This window comes from Opisthocomus hoazin, chromosome 5 (genome assembly GCF_030867145.1).
Source record: "Opisthocomus hoazin isolate bOpiHoa1 chromosome 5, bOpiHoa1.hap1, whole genome shotgun sequence".
In the NCBI taxonomy this organism is placed as follows: Eukaryota; Metazoa; Chordata; class Aves; order Opisthocomiformes; family Opisthocomidae; genus Opisthocomus; species Opisthocomus hoazin.
The window spans coordinates 45,874,410-45,892,612 of NC_134418.1; the positions used below are offsets into that span (position 1 = coordinate 45,874,410).

Below are 18,203 nucleotides of genomic sequence, written 5' to 3' on the forward strand. Positions count from 1 at the left end.
GGAATGAGCATTGATGTCCATCCAATAGCTTCTACACTATGAGTTTTTACCAAGAGCTGCACAGGGACAGATCAGACCTCATAAAATCCCTAAACAAAAAGGCTAGGTCAGAAAGACAGCAGTGCAACTATACAACATCCATGGCAGGCTTCATGTCTGTACACTGGCTTGCTACACCTGTACAGTCAAGCTAATATTCGTGATAAAACTCAGCCTGATAAAGCTCTGATATACTGAACCACTTTGTGCAACTTGTGAAGACAGCTGACATGCTTTCTTCCCCTCTGGAACACCACTCCGGGGAGAACACTGAAGAAACCTGAAGCTGTATGTTCTACCAGAAATATGAATCCATGATGTCAACTTTTAACAGAAAGAGAGAAGCCTTATCTTTCCTTATTTTGAAGATGGATCATTTAAATTTCCCTGCATGGCTTGCCAGTTCTTGAAAGCTTTTGTTACCAAGACTGTTTCTTCTTATTCCCGATAAGCCTGATTCCTTGACTGCTGACAGCTGGAACCAGTGAAGGGAAATCAGTAGTGTAAAATGGTTCTTGTTGAGCAAATTAGAGAAATACAGTTCACTTTTTTTTTTTTTAAGAATGACAAAGGATTGTAAAACACCAAACTGCCACAAAAAAATTCTAATAAAAAGTGGCAACATAATAATATACTCTGGTAAATTGGGATAGGGTAGTAAGTGACTATACAAAAGTCCATTTGTGACAGAGACAGCAGGAGGAAGAATTCTCCCTTGTCCAGTATTTCAAAAGCAACAGTTTTGTATATGCTCACGGATATTGTGAGCTCCCTAACAGGGATTCTTTGATCTTCTCCATTAAATATTTTTATGGACTTGTTCTGAACTTGGTAAGAGGGGGAAATACCATTGTATGGCATAAAAAAAAGTACTGAATTGTACAGTCAAGTCTTTCAAATGTGGAAACCTTTCCAAGTGGTATTTTAAAAAGCTTTTCTATTGTTTACCTAAAGTACTTATTTCTTATTCTCATAATACATGGAATCAAACCAAATCCAGACCCATTGCAGAGGTATTAAATAAACCTATGGGAAAACAAATACATTCTACTCAGTGGCTCAAACTGTATCCATACCTGTACTAGTGGGTTTGGATGCTCTTCCCTTAGGGGCTGGCAGTAGCAGTAATTCCAAAGACTGTGGTGGTGTTGCTTTCTCTTGCTTCATCTCCGAAAGCTGCAGGGGATCCTCAGCAACCAGTGATTTCTTCTTCTCAGCCAACAGGGTGCCTGCAGCCCTTGCAGCAACCTCCTTGAGAAGGGCAGCTGAAGAGGTCATGGAAGCCAGAGAAAGGAAAGAACTAGCCGGAGGCGGATGCTCCTGTCCAGGAGTCATGCTTCTTTCACTCACTTTCTTAGATAAAGCTGCTAACGTGGAGCTGGCTGACTGAGAACTAAAAGGTGAGGAAAAGGTTTCGAATCTTACAGTGTCCTCAGTCCTTGAAAGAGATTTGTCCTGCAGAACGGCATTGGCTGCGGCTTTCAGTTTCAGGATAGCTGAATCAGGAGACAAACCACAGGTGGTGGTTGAGTTTGGCAACCACTTACCTTGATTCCATATAAAGTGACTACCTGCATTGTATTGGTCACTTTGTTCCTGTTTCTCAGCAAGCTTTCTGGCAAGAACACTTAGCTGCTGGGCATGATGAGCAGGTGGAGAAAAGGAGAGATTTGAGCCAAGATTTACAGGGGACTCGACTCTGCCATTGACTGTAACAGCAGCATCCAGCTTGAGTGAGCCAGCCTCCAGTAGCCGCCTCAGGTTACTACTCAGTGGCTTATTCGGACCAGGAGGTTCTTCTTCACAGAGAGATGACACATCAGGAGAAAGGTGCTCTTTGCTCTGTAATGTGTCTCTTAGTACCTCATTTTCAATGGATCCCAGCTCTGCTGTGTTGCTGCTAGGAGTTGCACTTCCCAAAGAAGTATCTGGGGAAGTGGACTGCTCTTGGATTCTGTCCTCAAGAGACAACTTAAAGTTCTCCTGGACTTCTCCATATGACGCTTCTGAAGGAGTTTCTGAAGAGTTTCCAAACCAGCGTTCTTCTTCACTGAGTTCACCTTCCACTTCTTCCTGCCTGGTACCATCTGTGTGCAACCAAGAACAACACTATTATTACCAAATCTGCATAAAATAACTTCTTAGTGTGAAGTACGCCTGCCCTCTGCAGGAACCTCCTAAAGAGTCACCTAACATCCACCTGAAGTGCATGGACTTGGCATCCGCCCAGACTGAGTGACCAGGAAAAAGTTTTTTGAAACTGAATAAGTCTTTCTTTGAAGACAAAATCAGGAAAAGCCTGTCATCTTGCAGTCAGCAGAACTAAAACAGCTAAAACTGCAACAACACAAATATACATAATATATATTCATATATTGCAAATATTTCATTATAAGTATAGCCTGTACATCCTGCAAAATATTATGAAGTCTGTGGTATAAAGCAGGGATTTAACAGGCCCAGAAATTATTGGATACTTGTGTCTTTGTACAGTTAGCACAGGTGCGCCTTCAAAAGCAGATCAGGTGTGTAGCTACTCTAAGTAGTTTCTTCCAGTGACTTTAAATCTCAGCCCAATCCTGCAGTGACCCCTATCTAAAATACAATAAAATCTGTACTGATAATACACAATTCATTCGTGAACAGCTGAAATGACTAATACATGAATGCAGGCTAAAGCTCTCATCTCTCCAGCTATTTGGGAAAGGAATATCATACACACAGAACTAATCTTTGGGTTTCTTTCTTCTTATATAGCCACTACTTGCTTGTCATTTACTTGTCACTCTTCAATAATGTTGAAGTTTTAAATACCATCCTGAACTGAACTTAGTTTAGCTAAAAAGAAAAAAAAAAGGGAAAAAAGGTGATGGTCTCAATGCAGTTAGTTACATGTTCTCGTCTCCAGTAGCTGCAACACATCTAGTCTGTCCTGAGACCTAACTGACAGCGTTTAAAGCACTATGACCCTGGATTGCTCTTCTTCCTGACAGGTATTCAAAGTCATACAGACATGACTAAGACTTTTTTTGCAGATCTTGCTGGCCAATCAGAACATAGTTAAAAACAACAGCAATGCTAGAATTAAATTCATGTTATCTTCTCTTGCCAGATTCCCCTCACATTTCTTGCTTTTAGACTCAATGTCCCAAGCTACAAAAGAATCTTTGTAATCATACTACAGCAAAACAAAAGGATTTAACGTAACCCTCCACTGACATTCTGAAAATAAGCCATCATGATATGTACTGTATTTATGATCATGTATTATTCCCAAATTCCCTATTTAATTCCAGAAAATTACAGAACTTGGAGAGAAGTTGATGAATAAAAACTGAGATTTATATTATTGCTTTGATCCAATGAATTTAAGGATGAAAAAACCAGCCAAATGTATCATGAGTGTAGAGATACTAACATACACTCTGAAAGCAAAGATTTTATTTTTTTTTAATGCTATACAGAATATGAGGAAGTCTCTCACAGTAAGTTCATTTTACTCAAAACCCTTCGGAAAAAAATCACCAATGTTTTAAGAGCCTACAATAAAACCACTCAGTTACCTTAGATTAGTAATTCAAGCAGAATCTTTCCTATTCAAAACAAACAAAAGCCAAGCAAAACCCAAAGCACTTACCTAAAATTATTTTCATATTATCCAAGTTAACATCACAGACACAGCAAGATTAAAAATAACATGCGCATAAAGGCCAACACCATGCCCATTCAAATAAAGAAGATGGATGCTAATCAGTTGAGCCAGCACTTATACAGGTTAAAGGAGAACAGAGAACAATGTATTCCCTTTTCACCCTGTGAACATTAAAAAGTAACTTGAGGCATATCTGTACAGTTGGGTGCACTCAGATGAGAGATTCATCCACTCATCCCAGATGCAAGCAAGTTCTGGATTGGAAGCCAATAAAGCATCTCACTGGCACTTTGCTTGAACTGATACACCAAGAGCAGGGCACATCCTCTGGGACATGGCCTAGAGCTGACACCACTACACAGCTTCTGAGCCAGAGCTAGCCTGCATTCTGCCACTTACATCTGCCTGTGTTAAAACAACCCCTTCTCTCCCCTGCAAACCCTGCTCTCTGTGTCTTTGGTCCCCATCCATAAATCGGGAAATGAATTATTCCTTCTCACCTACATGAGTTTTTGCTCTAACCATAAAAGTCCTGCACGTATTTTCACTATCTATGCCTCCTCTATAAAGCTGACATCTCAGGGAACACTCACAGTAGCTAAGGAACATGAAACTGGTATTTCAAGTTGATGAGTGGAAAGGAACTACATCTGCTACGGCGCAGCTGCAACACAGCTTTCTTCAACAGTAACAACTACACTCTGTTTGAAACCAAAAACATAAGGTAGCAATAGCAGGAGAGATAGGAACAGGACATAGATTGCCTTGCTTTTTCCAGATATGCACGCTCTCCATTGGTCTTGCCTACATGAAGAGTAGCCACCAACATTTCACTGACAGGGAGCAGCAGGAGCACAGTAATTCTTCACTCAAAGGTCTTCCACCAAGTCCAGAATTTCCCTCCTCTTTGGGTAATGCAGTGAGAGCTCCCCCTCCTGTTACTAATCTACCTGTAACCACTCAAGCACTCTCAAATCTCCAAGTGGTCTCCATAACAAAGGGTAAATGTCCTTTGCAGCATGTCTATTGCAAAATCCAGATGAATTTTTTTCCCCACCAGTGCAGTTTCTTTCTGTACCCAGAAACCAGACCTCTAACTGCTGACACAGTTCTAATTTTCCTCTTCTCAGTAATTCCCTCAGTTGCTGCAGTATCAGGTCCACTGTATTTTAAGGCTGTAAAGTTAATGCTGAAAAAGGCAGCATCAGTGCCTTATGAGCTCAGTCAAGCCTCCTTTTCAACAGCAGTGAATTGGTTTAGAGGCATAATGGTTAAGCCTGGCAATTTCACTTCTAAGCAAAATCACCATTCAAGGTCTTCAGGGCACGATTTTAATTCACATTGACTTGTGAGCCTGTGAGTTTGAACAAGCTTGAAAGCTCCAGGAGAAATTAGCCCAATCCACCAACTTTCCTATGGTTTCAAATTAAATAAAGCCTTCCCTCAGAACTCAGAGAGTTCATGAGACACCCAGACCAGGTTTGTCTGAAACAGGAGCCAACCTCCATGTATCCATCAAGAAACTTCAGCTGTATTCCACATCTGTGGCACAAGATCTGCATAACATGTTTTTTCCCTTCTCTCACAACACAGTTAAGGAGCTCCAGTGAGACGTCCTTGAAAGCTAGGAACAGAAATGTAATACCACATTTAAATTTCTTCTGTCCACCATAAACATACCACAGTTTGTTATTACAGAATTACTTACAAACATTAAGCTACTGGCATTTCATTTCTATTGCAGCCTAAAATGCTAAACATGGGTAAGAAACAATACGGAAGTTGCAAAGCAAGATAAGGTAACTACAGAGTTAGAGACAAATTCTCACTGACTTCATCTGAAACAAGACCTAGCTTGGAATCTCACCAACTTTTGCCGAGTAACCACTCATCAGATTGCCTCTTCTTGACATGATTCAAGAGTCAAGACCTGTCAATGTTTCTCTTTCCTGATTTCCATGGCAGTTCTGGAAGGAGAACTGCTTCCCAAACCATATGCCACTGGCAGACGCTAATGGAAGTTACAGGTGTCCTGCACGCTTCAGTATGACCCCATCACACAGCACCCAGGAGCTTCACACAAGTACTTCCCGCTCCTATCAGTGACAACAAAAGGCACCGAAGTACTGTTGGGTGACTGCTGCCACTGGTGTAGCCCAATATCAGAAAATCTCTGGCAAAGCCACAAATGTGAGCAGAGGCACTGTTTGAAGAAGTGCCAGTTTCCCTCGCTTGCCCACTCATCTGCTTGTTTTCAAGTACGGAGTTCTGTTTCTTCTTCAAGCAATCAGATTGACATACAAATCTTACTGATCCCACAGTGTGTTACTTCACTCTGTGAGCATCTGCCCTTTTACTTGGAATGGTGATTAGAATTTGACCCTGATATCAATAGAAATGTAAATATTTAAACTTGCATAAACTACTTATATCTGAAAACTGAAAAAGACAGACATATCTGTTGATCTATATACTGAGCCACCCAATTCAAATGCGGGAAACTTTAGCTGTACCCAACGTAATGTACACATGCCATTGGTGAAAGTGGCAAGTGCGAGATGATCCACAGATCCACTCTGTAGGACCTGGAATGGAGAAATATGAATGTAGCAGGCTAGATCTAGAAACAGTCTGTGCAGCACACGGAAAAGGGAAGGGTCGCCAAGTTGTGGCACTGAGCAACAGACATGGGCAGTGAAAACAAGACTGAAAGAACACCATTTGGACCAGCAGAGATTATTTGAGAAGAGGCTACAGCTAAGGAACGCACCCCCAAGGAGACTGAATTTTCATGCTAGGAGGAAAAAATTTCACTTTAATCATTCAGTGCAAAGAGTAAATTAAAGATCTTCAGTACAGAATTAACATTGCAAATCCATGTGCTATAGTAATATAACACATATGGAAATTATAATTATGGGATTACAGAATGAAAATTAAAACAAATATAAAAGTAGGTAGAAGTCAAATAGTTCCAAAGAAACGCACATAGGGAAATTGCTGATGAAACTGATGATAAAATAGGTAAGATTGCCCTAACATCAGCAGTTACATTTCAAGAAAAATCTGGGAATCTACAAGACCAGGATTTAAAGGGACAGGAGAGCCAAACTCAATTTTTATTATCTTGATATCAAATATCTTGATCTATATAAGGATTTCAGATATGATCATTCAAGTTTGTATCAATCTAAATAAAGTTACCATTGCATTTCTTGGCTATTTGGCACCCAGATCATCTTCCTAATTTGTTGCCCCAACAGCTTATCTTATTCCATCTCTAACATCTATCATAAACCATTCTCTGTATTATCTTATACTAAACACTATACCTAGGCCTACTGAAAGAGCTAGGATTAAGTGATAGGTTTACACTAGGGAACTGAGGAGCTCTGCAAAGATACCTAAAGAATTTAAAAGGATGCATTAAACTTAAATGAAGCAGTAAGCCATCCATAAGGAGTTATGAGGAAACACAGACTGACACAGACAAGCAATCAGTTTAAGGCCAAGTAAATAGGCAAATGCATCAAAAAAAAAAGGCAGAGACAACACTTGAGCAACTTAGAACTTAGCTTCAAGTGACTTTTATAAAGAATAGCAAGAAAAGGGGAATGAATGAACAGAAGCAGCAGCTGACAACCGAGAAGGCATGGACAAATGCAAAGGCATTTAACTAGTCATGGACAAGGAAGAAGTGAGACGAATAGTAAACTGGTGTGCTCATATTTGGCCTCCAAGATGGCTTTCCATGTCCTACTGCCTCCTGTCTGCTTTCTTAGAACCCTCAAACGAGGATTAGGGATCAAAGCACAGGCCAAAATGCACTCTTCTGGCTGTCCATTTCAGAATACTCTCTCTTTACAGATGCTGTAACCCAGGTTCCATCATGACTGTTACCATCAGCTTCATATCCAAATAAGAGGAGTTTCCCATCACATGATGGCTGCACATTCAAGAAGAGAACAGAGGCCCACAATGTCTCCATCTTAGCTCTGTGACAGTCAGGCAACTTATGCCCTTTAGAACTAGAATACAGAAGGATGCTCACTTCCTTCGGCCAACCCAGTAAGTACCACCAGCATGGAAGCCTTGAAATTTGCCAGACTGGTTGCTAGCCACCCTGGTCAGAACAGTTCTAGTGGAGCAAGGAAAGCTTCTCCATACTGGAGAAGCTCCAGGATGAAATCAGAGAGGAACCTGAAGTCCTAACTGCAAACACCACATTCATTGAGAACTATCAGCCACAGAAGTGCCACATCAGAATTTAGTGCAGACATGATAACATAGAGGAGAAAAGAATGAAGGAGCTAAGGACTGAATACAGTAGATACCTTTATGTAAACTACATACACTGTGTAAGTGCATCATTTTAGCAATGGTAAAAAAATAATTACATGTGCTAATGTTACATCACTTTCTAATTCACATTGTCTCTGGGTGTCAGCTTCACATGAACCCTTGCTGATTTCACAACCAGGTACTACAGCAAGCAGCATGCACAGACCTAAAAAATGGTAGTTATATCTGGGAAGTCCATTTTGCGGTATCCTATATAAATTTTTCAGTCTAGCTGCCTAAAAACTACCCTTTTTGTATTCAGACTGGGTCTTAAGCATTTCAAATAAAAAAAAAAAAAAGAGTGAATGGCATTTGTTTGGGCTGAACATTTTTTTTTTTTGTGGGTTCCCATGCCCATCAGACCACATGGATATGTGTGCTGTAGGACTTAGAGAAGCTGAGCACACTCTGCACCAACACCCCACAGGCTCCATCGCTAAAAAAGCACTTACAGCCACATCTGATTAGACTATATATCCAGAGCAGAGATGTTGATTTTCCCATAGGGAAGCTTGCAAGAAAATAATGATTTTAATAAAGACACAAAGGCCTGCCTTAACTCCTTTTATTATATCAACAGCAGCAAATAAAACGTGAAGTCACTGTTACATAAACAGTCATGTGCTAGAGTGCCCTCGGTCTCCCATTTTCCCCTCTGGATTTCTGTGACCTATAATAGGTAAGCAGACAGGAAGTCACTGTCCTCTTTGAATGGAATTTCTGGCTCACTCTTATCAACGAGATGATTATTCAACTCTTGACCTCATCACAAAATGGTTTAGCAGTGTTGCTGGTGCTTGAACCAGATTTCTCTACTGCAGGCTGACCTAGAGAGAGCAGCACAGCTGCAAGAAGGAACTGCCAAAAAGCCATAGCTCTTCTGTTCTGTCCTTCTCCCCTGTGTTTAAGATGTGTGAAAATACTCACACAATTAGACAGGAAAAGAAGCCCTACGTTGGACTCTCTATTTCATCTCCACATCTTCTAAGATAATGATTTTCCTAACTGGAGGGAAAGAGAAGGGAAAAGAAAGGCACAGCTTTTAAAGACAAGGCATAAATCCTCTACTTTTATCCCTAACTTAAAGCGACTTTGAAAAAAATCCACTTATAAGAAAACCCCAGAATATTCACCTAGCAATTTCTCTAGTACTGCTTTTTTAAAAAAGGGCTCCAAGACGAACAAGATTAGCAAAAGTTAATTACCTTGCAGTAACTGGAACTCTTCAAGATGCTTTGCCCATACGCACAAACAACTGTGAATTTGCAGAAGTACCATACATTCAGGTTTGCTAACTGCTAGACAACCACAGATGGTCAAAATGCATGTACAGCACCTCAGTTTTCTCTCAAAGGCAGAATCCAGGTGTGATGGACTCTTCCAAGGAAGAAGGGAAGCAGGATGGATTACTGAAAAAGTTTCTCACAGACAACATAAAACTGCCTTTATTTCCTTTCCCTCAAAGGAGAATTTTGTGGTAGATGAGAAACAGAGACAGTGGCATTTTATTTTCAGCCACAAGCCCCAGAATAAATGTATCAAGTGGGTTTCATTATCTGCCAAAGAGATCCTTCTTTTACTAGCTAAGTATCCATGGAAGAGGTCAGAAATACATTATTTTTCCTGAGGTGAGCTGTCACTACTTGCTGAAGGTTCTCAGAGCTGTTGACAGACCACAAGATAGGACCTTATAGTGACAAAAAGTCAGACCTCCCCCAAAACAAGTTCTTCAAAAGATAACTCTTAGTACGATGGATGTTTGTCATCTTGCCTCCAACAAACATTAACTACTCTTCCATTCTAGGCAAGATGTTATAGCTAGTAGCTGTGAGATCAATGTTTGAGCAGAGTTGCTTCCACTGGGACTCAGAAATTTTAAGCATCAAATGAACAGGCATTGCCTTAAAGTGAAAGTAGAAGACTGTTAAGGTGACAAAATCTCAAGACTGACAGAAGCGGTGGTCCTGTGCCCTCCCTTACATTTGCTCTGTTGTTTGTTTGACTGCCTGGTGAGCCAATTTCAACTCACTAACCTGGCAAAAAACTACTCACTCTGCCAAGACATCAGAACAAAACTGATGCAAAGGAGGCAGGAATGGGGATGCAGGAGGATGAGCCAACAATCTGAACCACCTATCTCCTGAAGTCTTTTGGGGTGCAAAGCATATCACGTCTTGTCAATGAAAAACACCGCAGGATTCTCCCTCTCATCCCAAACCTCAAGAAGGTACTACATCTCTCAAGGAAGAACTGGCCTGTCCAGTCAGCATGGCCACAGCAGTCATCACGCGGACTGCTTTAGTAGCCTTATCTGGGACATCTGCAGCTGGGTTGGCCACCATAGAATCTTCTGATACTAATTAAAAAACTCTTCTCTAGAATTGGTTGGCAGCATCTTCCTTGGAGCAAAACGCTCTAAAGACCCAGAAATAATATCTTAACAGTGAGGCCCAGTAACCAGCAACCCTGAAAAGTAGGTGGGCAGAGCAGTATGTCTTACAGTGTAATATATACATATAACAATGTTACATATATATGTACATATATATGGTATATATGTACAATAATATATGTATAATATTTGTCTCATTACTATTTAGAATTACTTTGTTCTAGCTGGATTTTGCCACAATTTGAGGCTCAGTGAGCTGAAGTACTTGAGGTGTGTGCATGAAACAGAATGGAATACACATGGCCTTAAAGGAGGGGAATATTTTTGAAGAACGTTTCTCAAGCAGCACATCACAAAAGAGCAACCTACACAAAAAACTTTCATCAGCAGACTTGACCAATATCTAGAACTCCTGGAAAGCAGGTAGACAGACAGCTGATTTTTATGATTGAGGTTTTCAGAAGAAGCAAATATTTCTGAAGTCAGCTTATGCTGCAAAGGCTGGCTAGTAGCCCCATGACAGATTCATAAAGCACATAAAGTGTCAGTATAGCAACAGAAAATCCTGTTCCTTACAAAACATATTTTATGGTAGTGATGTTCTTCTTTAAACACTTTTATGGAGACTGAGCAAAATACCATAGCTAGCCTTATTGAAACTTCCTTTCACAGGCCCTCATGAACACCCTATAATAACCTATAGTTGAGTTTGGGCACACCTTTCATAAAGCACAAGACAGTGACCAGACTGATTTATACACTAAAGGAATATGGTCAATTGAAAACCTGGTCTGTACATTAACATATCCAAAGGAATACATCTCTTTTGCCTGATGAAAACAGGGAATATGATAAACCATTTGCTATAAAACCAAACACTTTTTCAGACAATAACTTCTGACCAGATTCAAGTCCGTTATCAGGAATTTCAGGCCCCCCTGGGTCTTTTAAAACCAGCTACGATATCAGATTAAGACTCTGATAGAGTATTATAAATTTGAGGACAATTAAATATGCAGGAGATCAACTGTTATTCCCGCTGCTCTATTTGAAATGGGAATCAGATTTAACAGTCTTTGATGGTTCAAGTGGTCCATGTGCAGGTCTACCCAGAGAGATTTCCTGCACCTGGAGTGGTAGTGTATCATTTACATCAGCGCACATTGACCACTGTGAGCTCACTTAATATGTTAAATTCAGTACAGTGATTAGAAATTCTACCTTTCCTTAGTTATAAGGAAGTTTAAAAACTCCTTAAAATTGTTCCCAGTTAGCCAAAATTCACTTTGCTTGATCATTTCTTTTGCTCTAGATAGATGTCTATGGCAGTAAGTCATTGCAGTGAGACAGTATCAAATACCAACAGGTAATAGGGATGCTCGGAACTCCAAAATAAGAAGAGTCAAACATTATTCTCAGCACTTCTATTATTCTTAGCATATAGAGTCAAGACCCATCACCTCAGCCTACTTCATAAAGGAGGGGAAATATTTTAAGATTTCCCATCATGGGCTTTCATTAGAAATGAAACCCCAAACATTTCAAGCAAACAATTTGGAAAAGCTGGCTACAACCAGAAGATCTCTAAATGAAGGAACTTTGTTTCCCCTCTAGATCAAATTATTGTGGGAGATAATCACATGAATGCCAAATGATCAATATAGGAATCCGCAATATTTTAAAGTCATCCTTGAATGACAATTAACTCCATGAATGAGAAGATATTTTATTCTGCTGGCAGGTCATTACTGAAGTCTTCTCTGACAAGTTGCTTATGGAACACAGAACTAGTGTCTCTATTACGAAATTCTAAGCAGAAACACAAAACTGCCTTATCTTAAACATAGTCTATCCGCAAACTAGAGGCTCAGTTACTAATTTCCAAAAGGCTACTTGCTTTGTAGTAGTTTGATTCTAGGTCATAGTCTTCTATTGTATATTTGAGGTAGAAGACATCAAAATACAGAGATAGGAGGAAGGAAAACTATAGTCAGACTAGACAATCACTATGAACTCAAGCAGTGAAGTAACTCAGCACTCCATCTATCATCATACAGTTCTGTTTAGGTGTTATGGAAGACAAGACCCATTCACTTGGACAATTCTGCTTGAGAAAATGGAAAGATCATACTGTATTGTTAAGATATCTAAAAGAAAAAAGCAGAATAACAATGGTAGTTCTTTATACTGTTTATCCCTTAAAAGGCAATGGATTTCATGAAAGGAGGTGAGCACATGTGAACGATCATGGAACTAGAAAAAAAACTTGACCTATGACCTGAAATAAAGGGCTCAGAAATAATGGAAATTTATCCATTTTCAGAAAGGTAAGCCTCTGCCTTGAACAGCTCAAGTAAAACCAGCAGAATTTCTTTCTGCATATCCTACAGTGGTTTTTGGTGCTGCGATGACCAGTCTCCAAGATAAAGACTAAGCATAAGACATGGTTTAGCGAATCTATCTGCTGACTGGATGGCTCAAGGCATTTTAAAGTGATTACACTCTTCTTGGCTGTCAGTGGTATCCACAAGGCTTTGGCAAACACCAGAAGAAAACTGGGGGAAACACCCTTAATGGTACAACTTTTAGGTAGCAAGTACTTCCCAAGAAAAGAATCCTCCACAGCCAAACCAAAGGCATTAAACACAAATAGTACTGTTTCTCATAGCACATTTTGTATGATCTACGTGCCACAAAAGGCAGGAAAGCTTTGCTTTCTAACCTGGTAACAAATAAAATTGATTTTGCATTCCTATGTTCTCTATTTTTGAGTTACATCTGTAAACTACCCACTCTTACTCAGTGCCTTCATCAGCTAAGAATCTGTCTTAATTAAGGCCTGCACCTGACCTGCCACTTCCCCAGAACTGGCTGCAGTGATAGCTGTCTCAACTCTTTATTGTGACAAAATGCATCTTCATCACCTGAAATGCACTACAAGCCTCAGCAGTCACAACCCCAACAGCAAAAAGTAGGCACAAGACCCTCACACATTCCTCACAGTTTACAGCAGCCAAGAACAAAGTGATCTGTTTATGCTATAGATTCTTGTAACACTGACTTACCCTCAATATGTGCAACTCATCTTAGTATGGCTAGTCAATTAAAACTGACAGAGTCACCACAGCAACATGATTTTAGCCACCCTTACAGCTGGAAAGGAAGTGGCTTAGAAGTTGCAAGTGTTAATTCAGCTGGCAAAAAAGACTGACCAAAGTGAGAAAAGTGTTCAAACGTGCCACTTTGTTGCATAAAAACAATTTACAATGAAAATAAATAACTCCCTGATCACAACTGCAATTTAGCATTATGGCCTGGGAACAGCCATAAGTTTACAAAAAGTTCTCACATTACCTGAAAGACTAAAATTGATCTAAAAGCTCCAGAAAAAAAGCCATAAATCACCTATGCTCTGAGCTGTGCTGTGCAGGGCAATTCCAAACTTTCCTAGGGGACAAATCATTGACCAAAAGGCTAATCGAGGCACAAAAACCACACTGGCTGATTACCTGCTCCTTCACGCATCCATTTCAAGGAGCTGCCCTCATGTGTTGTACACACCGTATAGGATCATGCCCTTAAGCAATCCAGAGTAAATTTACCATAGCTACCACAATGTATCAGAAAAAATTGTCTGTTAAGGTTGATAAATCAGTCAATTACCTGCTTCCTTGACTTTTAGTCTTGTGTAAATGTTTTCATCCTTACATTAGCAGTACCAGTACCTACGAGAAGATGATCTGTACATTGCCAAAACCAACTATTTACATTACTAGCAAATCCTTAATTACTATAAACAAGATTACAACAGGCTTATTTAAAAAAGGTTTCTAAATACCAAAGCAATAGCTCCAGAAAATAAAGTTCCCTTGCTGTCATTATTTGAGGCCACTGTCTCCACATTTAGTCTTGCTCTGTTCATGACCCTCAGCGCTTCCTCAGCCCACCTGAACGCCACAGCAAGAGCACCTGCTGTCTTTCCATCGATATCCCCTGCATGGCTGAGCAGTGGATGAGCTTCCCAGTCTCCGCTCATCTCCTCCTATAAAGTCCAAACCACCTTCCTCCCCAAGCCACACATTCCCCCTGCCCCTATAAAAGACGAAGAAATCATTAACATACAGAGGAAGGTAAACACACGCAAATACTACTGAAGTACCACAGTTATTGACTTCAACTTCAAGGCAGAGATTCCCCTGGTGGGACTCTAAAGAACAGTCCAATGCTCATAGGTACCAGGAGAGTATGGGAAGACCACAGAAGGTCATCGTCCTTGCCAATAAACTGGTTTGGGCTCAAAATGGAATATTAAATCTACACCAAGGTAGATGCACATGATCTCAGGTAAAATTTCCCTTTCCATACTTCCTCTCTCACTGGTAATAGCAAGAGATTTCCAGAAAAGGAGAACCGAAAACACCTGACTAATGACACAGAAGCTGAAATCAAAAGGATAATAATATATCATCCTTCTTCCTCTACACACAGCAGTTAGTAAATACAAAGGACTGTGCAACAGATCTGGTTTCCTGTATCTCTTCAAAGGCATTTGGAATTGAGAAGTGGAGAACTCCCACCAGGGTTTGCACAGGAACAGACTAATGTAAACCCAGCATAGCTTCAGTGCTTGAGGAAAGCTCTTAAGAAGGTTTCAGCAGCACTCTAAAAACATACAGCAACATCCAGAACATATCCAGTCATTTCAAGGAGCATGTTTTCCATCTTTTTCCTGCTTACCTCTGTTCCTCCAATGGACAACTGCTCTATAGATGCACAACCTCAACAATTGTTACCTTGGTTTCCCTGAGAAACCGTCAAGTGTGTCTCTCCTACAGGCCATGTTGTTAGAATATAGGCTCTCCTTCAGGCTGAAACTGTCTTTTTGTTGGGTCACACATGCCTAGGATGGCACGCTGACTCCCTGGCTTGTACACATATGCACTACCCGAAAACAAAGGAGAAGAAAACAATATTTACTTGTCTCTCTCATGCACAAGGTAATCCTTGAGAGCACTTTCTGATGTCTAATCACTACTGTAGTGATTACTACAGAAGTCCAGGAGACACTCAGGTAAAAGAGTAATTGGAAAACCTACAGAACATGCTATTTCTGACCTGCTTTCTCCAAGACTACTGGCTCTAATTTCCCAAGCCAGGCCAACAGCATTGGGGATAACATAAATGGCAACCTTCACTTTTCCTCTTCTCTCCAATGGATTAAAGGCATGCTGTGTCTTCTCTTGAACCAGTTCAAAAAAAAATCTCATTCTATTAACTTCTGAAACTGCCAGTAGTCTTCAGGGAGCGACACTGATAAAGTAGTGATATTACTAAAATGAAAAATGGTATTTCTCTACTTTCCTACCTTTTCTGACCAATCTTCTCCAGCTGGTCTAAAAAACTTACCATAAATATTGAATGGGAAAGGGTGAAAAAAAGAGAAGAATTATCAGTGATAAAAGCAGTGATTATACCACAAGTGGTTTTGGAGAAAAAAGAAGAAAACTAGTCCTCATCAGCACAGTAGCACTATACAAGGATTAAAGGTGGAAAAAAACCCTCTCCCCACAGGTGTGAAGAATCTCTGAAGAGAACTTCCTGTTGAGCCACAGGAAAAAAGAAAAAACAAGAACTCGGAAAAGCTAGACATTTCATGTCTGTAAAATGTCCTGCTGAGCCTCCAAACACCCCCACAAACATCATACAACCTCAAATGTTGTTGCAGTCCAGAACTTGTCTTTAAATTGGAGAAACACGGATTTGACAGATGGACCCCTCGGTGGATAAGGTATTGGCTGAATGGTTATACTCAAAGAGTTGTGCTCAAAGGCTCGATGTCCAAGTGCAGAACAGTGATGAGTGGTGTTCCTCAGAGGTCAGTACTGGGACTGGCACTATTTAACATCTTTGTCAGTGACACGGACTGTGGGATCGAGTGCACCATCAGCAAGTTTGCCTATGACACCAAGCAGTGTGGTGTGGTCGACATGCTGGAGGGAAGGGATGCCATCCAGAGGGACCTAGACAAGCTGGAGAGGTGGGCCTGTGTGAACCTCATGAAGTTCAACAAAACCAAGTGCAGGGTCCTGCACATGGGTCAGGGCATACACAAGTACTAATACAGGCTGGGCAGAGAACAGATTGAGAGCAGCCCTGAGAAGGACTTCAGGGTACTGGCGGATGAAAACCTGGACGTGACCCAGCAGCGTGCGCTCGTAGCCCAGAGGGCCAACCGTATCCTGGGCTGCATCAAAAGAAGTGTGGCCAGCAGGCTGACGGAGGGGATTCTGCCCCTCTGCTCTGCTCTGGTGAGACCCCACCTGGAGTCCTGTGTCCAGCTCTGGAGCCCCCAGCACAGGAAAGACATGGACCTGTTGGAGCAGGTCCAGAGAAGGGCCACAAAAATGATCGGAGGGCTGGAATATCTCTCCTGTGAAGACAGGCTGAGAGAGTTTGGGTTGTTCAGCCTGGAGAAAAGAAGGCTGTGGGGAGACCTTATAGCAGCCTTCCAGTACCTGAAAAGGGCCTACAAGAAAGCTGCAGAGGGACTTTTTACAAGGGCATGTACTGACAGGACAACGGGCTACAAGAGGGTGGGTTTAGATTAGACATAAGGAAGAAATTCTTCACTATGTGGGCGATGAGGCACTGGAACATGTTGCATAGAGAAGTGGCTGCCCCCAGCCTGGAAGTGTTCAAGGCTAGGTAGGATGGGGCTCCGAGTAACCTGATCTAGAGGAAGGTGTCCCTGCCCATGGCAGGGTGGGTGGAACAAGATGAGCTTTAAGGTCCCTTCCAACTCAAATCATTCTATGATTCTACAATTCTTGGACCCAAAAACCATTCCAAGGAATACAGTTATAACTCACACCACCAGTAAAATAGCAAGAGAAAAATTCTTGCTCGCCAAAGGGAATTTTCATCTCCTGAGCATAAAGTTAACCCAGCTAGCTTCTAAGGAAGGAAGAACATAGCCTCTCTCTCTATCTCTCTGTCTCTTGACTGCTACAGGAGGTTGTCTGACTGCTCTTCCTATAAAAAACATACTGGAGTTTGAAAAATTCTCAAAGAAGCCGTTGCATTTGCCTGCCTTGATGATATGATGTACTGTTGTACATTCTGACCTATGCTTACTTTGACTTTTTTGGTCACCTCATTATTTCCTTCTCTGAGAATGAATAGGACATCTCAACACCCCAACAGCCCCAGTGGCATTCTGGCCAAAGCCATTCATTCCACTCGATTTGGAAGAAGAATCACTACCGCTACATATTCAATAGTCCAGACACCTCTGTTCAGTTTACGCATAGGGCCAGGTTCTCTCCTGTGTGACGTGAGTATTTGGCAAAGCAGGAACACCGCATGGGTCTTTACAGATTTCCGATTCTCCCTTGCATTTTCTAACTTAGACTCAGCCTGGAGACTGGCTTATCAACAGCAGCTGGAAATGGCTGTTAACAAGCAACAAGTAGATCTGAGTGCATTCCAGCTGTGGCTTCATCACTGACACTTTCCATCTCCAATTCACGGTCTATTCTAAGTTGCAGTGATATGAAGATGTATGAAACAACAGTATTACTTCTCTCCGAGGAACATCCCCATGCAATGAGAATCCCGGTCTGGGAAGGCCAAAGCAACTTCCATAACGTTTGCATCACCCTAGCAGCACAAGGGAGATCAGAGGAAGGTTGAGAAGCTGGCCCATTGCTGATAATAGACATCAAAGCCCTGGTTTAAAAATAATGTTAAGCAGAACTCAGTGAAGTCATCTAAAATTAT

General features: G+C 41.1%; 1 protein-coding gene across 7 annotated transcripts in view; it reads right to left on the reverse strand.

Annotated features, from left to right (window-relative positions):
• The window catches only part of ZNF827 (zinc finger protein 827), a 127,322-nt gene that overhangs the window by 99,030 nt on the left and 10,089 nt on the right, over positions 1-18,203 (reverse strand). For all 7 annotated transcript variants that reach the window (XR_012764019.1, XR_012764020.1, XR_012764021.1 and 4 more), the window contains exon 2: positions 1,116-2,126. Coding sequence is in view for 4 of the 7 variants with exons in the window: in XM_075421080.1 (XP_075277195.1) it covers positions 1,116-2,126 (1,011 nt within the window). In the remaining 3 variants the exon portion in view is untranslated. The remainder of the gene's footprint in view (positions 1-1,115; positions 2,127-18,203) is intronic.